We start from the raw sequence: 3,599 nt of genomic DNA, 5'->3' as shown, positions 1-3,599 counted from the left end.
GGTCTCGACCCGAAACGTCACCCATTCCTTCTCTCCTGAGATGCTTCCTGACCTGCTGAGTTACTCCAGCATTTTCTTCACTGCCCGCTGTACCTGCATGCTTACTTTCAGTGACTGATGTACAAGCACACCCAGGTATCAGTGCACATCCCCCTTCTCCTAATATTGACTCATTGTGAGGTGTGAGGGGTTATGGGGAGAAGGCAGGAGAATGGGGTTAGGAGGGAGAGATAGATCGTCCAAGATTGAATGGCGAAGTAGTCTTGATGGGCCAAATGGCCTAATTCTACTCCTGTCACTTATGACCTTATACAGGGAGAAACCTTGTCCCCGCGCTGGAGTCACACAAGTCTTGCAATTAGCGTAATTCCCTTTATCCCGTATCCGTACACTGTGAACGGATCGATTGTAATCGTGTGTTGCCTTTCTCGTGGCTGGTTAGCACGCAACAAAAAAGCTTTTCACTGCACCTCGGTACACGTTACAATAAACTAAACTCTCCCGCAGCCAGGGGGCGCGGTTGTCGGAGGCCCACAGGCCTCCTTCCCTCCCTCATTCACTCACATCCCACTCGTCGGGTCGCCGGCCGCAGGATCGCCCTCGGGAACGGAGGAGAGGGTGGGGGAAAGGACGCGGGGCGAGCGGCGGCGGCTGTTCCCCACCTGAGCTCACGGCGCTGAGCGAGCGGAGCCTCTTCCCGTCGGTCAGGGCCAAAGAACAAAGACGGTGCGTCGCGACCTCCCGTCGATAGGGGGCGCTGCAGTCGGAGGCCCAGCCCTTATTCACGCACATCCCAAGCCTCGGGTCGCCCATCGCAGGATCGCCCTCGGGAAGGGAGGAGGGGGTGGAGGAGAGAACACGGGGCCAAGCGGCGGCGGCTGTTCCACCTGAGCTCCCGGCGTTGAGCGAGCGGAGACCTCGCCCCGTCGGCGGCAGCGTCCCGCCCCCAACTGAAGGGCAGCTACAGGGGCCAATAGGAGGGAGTCCCGCCTCCGACGACACAAAGTCCCGGCGTCCGACCAATCAGAGCTGCGTCCCCGGCGCAGCCGCCCCTCGGACAGACAGCACCCTCCGCCAATCGAATCCGCCCCATCAGAGGTTGCCACGGCTACGTCCGGCCTCTGGGCCTCAGAAGCTGTAGTCGGGCGGGCAGGTCGGTGTACGACCCCTCCACTCCCCCCGCCCTCCACTCCCCCCGCCCTCCACTCCCCCCGCCCTCCACTCCCCCCGCCCTCCACTCCCCCCGCCCTCCACTCCCCCCGCCCTCCACTCCCCCCGCCCTCCACTCCCCCCGCCCTCCACTACCCCCCTCGCCCTCCACTCCCGCCCTCCACTCAACCCCCCGCCCTCTATTCCCCCCGCCCTCCACTCCCCCCGCCCTCCATCCCCCCCCGCGCGGGGCTCGTGTAGATGGGACATGTTGGGCGAGTGGGGCCGAAGGGCCTGTTTCCACGCTCCATCACTATGACTCTGACAAAGTGCTGGAGTAACTCAGCGGGTCAGGCAGCATCTGTGGAGAAGATAGACACAAAGTGCTCGAGTAACTCAGCAGGACAGGCAGGGTCTAGACCCTTCTGTGGTTTAGTTTAGTTTGGAGATAGCGTGGAAACAGGTCTTTTGGTCCACGGGGTCTGTGCCAACCAGTGATCACCCCGTACACTAGCACTATCCCACACTAGCACTATCCGATTAATCTACAAACCTGAACGTCTTTGAAATGTTGGATGAAACCGGAACACCTGGAGTAAAAACCCATGCAGGTCACAATAGACAATAGACAATAGGTGCAGGAGTAGGCCATTCAGCCCTTCGAGCCAGCACCGCCATTCAATGCGATCATGGCTGATCACTCAATCAGTACCCCGTTCCTGCCTTCTCCCCATACCCCCTCACTCCGCTATCCTTAAGAGCTCTATCCAGCTCTCTCTTGAAAGCATCCAACGAACTGGCCTCCACTACCTTCTGAGGCAGAGAATTCCACACCTTCACCACTCTCTGACTGAAAAAGTTCTTCCTCATCTCCGTTCTAAATGGACTACCCCTTATTCTTAAACTGTGGCCCCTGTGGTCAAGGGGAGAATGTAGAGACTCCTTATAGACAGCACCCGCAGTCAGGATCGAACCCGGGTCTGTGGCGACGAGGCAGCAGCGGTAGCGTTGTGCCGCCCAAAACTATAGAGCGGTCTCCTCTGCCAGAAACGCCCCCAACATGTGCCAGCAATATACTGCTTGCCAGCTTGTTGACCCTCTGTGTTCCCCTCCTGCAGGATTTAGGGCAGTTGCTGTGGACGGAGATACAGGGACGTGAGCGGCCATTGAAAGTGGCCTGGGTGCCGGTGAGCCCCCTCCCCCCCCGATCTGCTCGGTGTGCGGGCTGAGCTTCGGTGGAGGACCACATGACGGGGCTCAACAAGGAGAAGCGTTATGAGTGCGACATGTGTGGCAAGGCGTGGCAGCACCCATGCCTGCTGGAGACCCACCGGCGGTCGCACACGGGAGATTTCCCCTTCGACTGCTCCGACTGCGGAAAGAGCTTTGCCCGGTCGTATGAGCTACAGCGGCACCGGATGGTGCACACAGGTGAGAAGCCCTTCACCTGCTCCACCTGCGGCAAGAGCTTTGCCCGGTCGTCAGGGCTGTGGCAGCACCGGCGGGTGCACAGCAGTGAGAAGCCCTTCGGCTGCTCCACCTGCAGCAAAAGCTTTGCCCGACCGTCGGGGCTGAGGCGGCACCAGCGGGTGCACAGCGGCGAGCGGCCCTTCAACTGCCCCGATTGCGAAAAGGGCTTCAAGTCATCGTTGGAACTGAAGGTGCACCAGCGCCTGCACACCGGGGAGCGGCCGTACACCTGCAGCGACTGCGGCAAGGGCTTCAGGCGCTCCAACAGCCTGCTGCAGCACCGGCACACCCACACCGGCGAACGCCCCTTCACCTGCGCCCAGTGCGGCAAGGGCTTCATCCGCTCCTCCAGTCTTCTGAAGCACCAGCGGGTGCACGCCGACGACCGTCCCATCCCCAGCCCGGTGAGTGGAAAGCACTTTGCCATGGACACCAGTGACCAGCCCCGCGATTGCTAGTACTGCGGTGATGTGTTTGACAGCTCGCGAGGGCTGCAGCAGCACCGGCGGGCCCACGCCGGCGAGCGGCTCTTCCCACGGTGGCAAGCGTTGCAAGAGCGCATGGGGGCTGCGGGAGCCCCAGCGGATACACACTGGTGAGAGACTCTTCATGTGCGCTGAGTCTCAAAGTAGGTGAAGCCCTTGCCGCAGTTGCCGCAGGTGTAAACAAGGACTTTGGCTCGTTAACCCGTTGGAGGCAAGTTGTATTCCAATGAAATAAATGTCTTTTTTTTAGCAAACAAAAATGTAGATAGGCCCTCAAATAATCAGTGTTATCCCGTGGTAAGTTGTCCTCTCTATATATAAAAAAGAAAAATGCTAACTAATCGTGCATAATTGTGAAGGCTTGACTTTCAGAAAGCCTTCGACAAGGTCCCACATAGGAGATTAGTGGGCAAAATTAGGGCACATGGTATTGGGGGTAGGGTACTGACATGGATAGAAAATTGGTTGCCAGACAGAAAACAAAGAGTGGGGATA

At 59.0% G+C, this 3,599-nt stretch overlaps 1 protein-coding gene across 2 annotated transcripts; it reads left to right on the top strand.

Annotated features, from left to right (window-relative positions):
- The first annotated feature begins 562 nt into the window (after positions 1-562).
- Positions 563-3,382, top strand: LOC144601034 (uncharacterized). Of its 2 annotated transcripts, none has more exons than XM_078412970.1 (2): positions 563-726; positions 2,268-3,382. In XM_078412970.1, exon 2 carries the CDS (start codon positions 2,397-2,399, stop codon positions 3,075-3,077), a length of 681 nt encoding a protein of 226 aa, XP_078269096.1. In that variant the 5' UTR covers positions 563-726; positions 2,268-2,396; the 3' UTR covers positions 3,078-3,382. The 2 variants fall into 2 exon arrangements, with proteins under 2 accessions (XP_078269096.1, XP_078269095.1); XM_078412969.1 differs by lacking the exon at positions 563-726 and adding an exon at positions 755-1,153.
- The last annotated feature ends 217 nt before the right edge of the window (positions 3,383-3,599 follow it).

Source organism: Rhinoraja longicauda, chromosome 16 (genome assembly GCF_053455715.1).
Source record: "Rhinoraja longicauda isolate Sanriku21f chromosome 16, sRhiLon1.1, whole genome shotgun sequence".
In the NCBI taxonomy this organism is placed as follows: domain Eukaryota; kingdom Metazoa; phylum Chordata; class Chondrichthyes; order Rajiformes; family Arhynchobatidae; genus Rhinoraja; species Rhinoraja longicauda.
Note: the sequence above shows the minus strand (reverse complement) of the source record. Positions and strands in the feature narration are given on the sequence as shown.

Excerpts from the sequence above, each read along its gene's own strand:
- LOC144601034 (XM_078412970.1), top strand. The coding sequence starts at position 2,397 with ATGACGGGGCTCAACAAGGAGAAGCGTTATGAGTGCGACATGTGTGGC.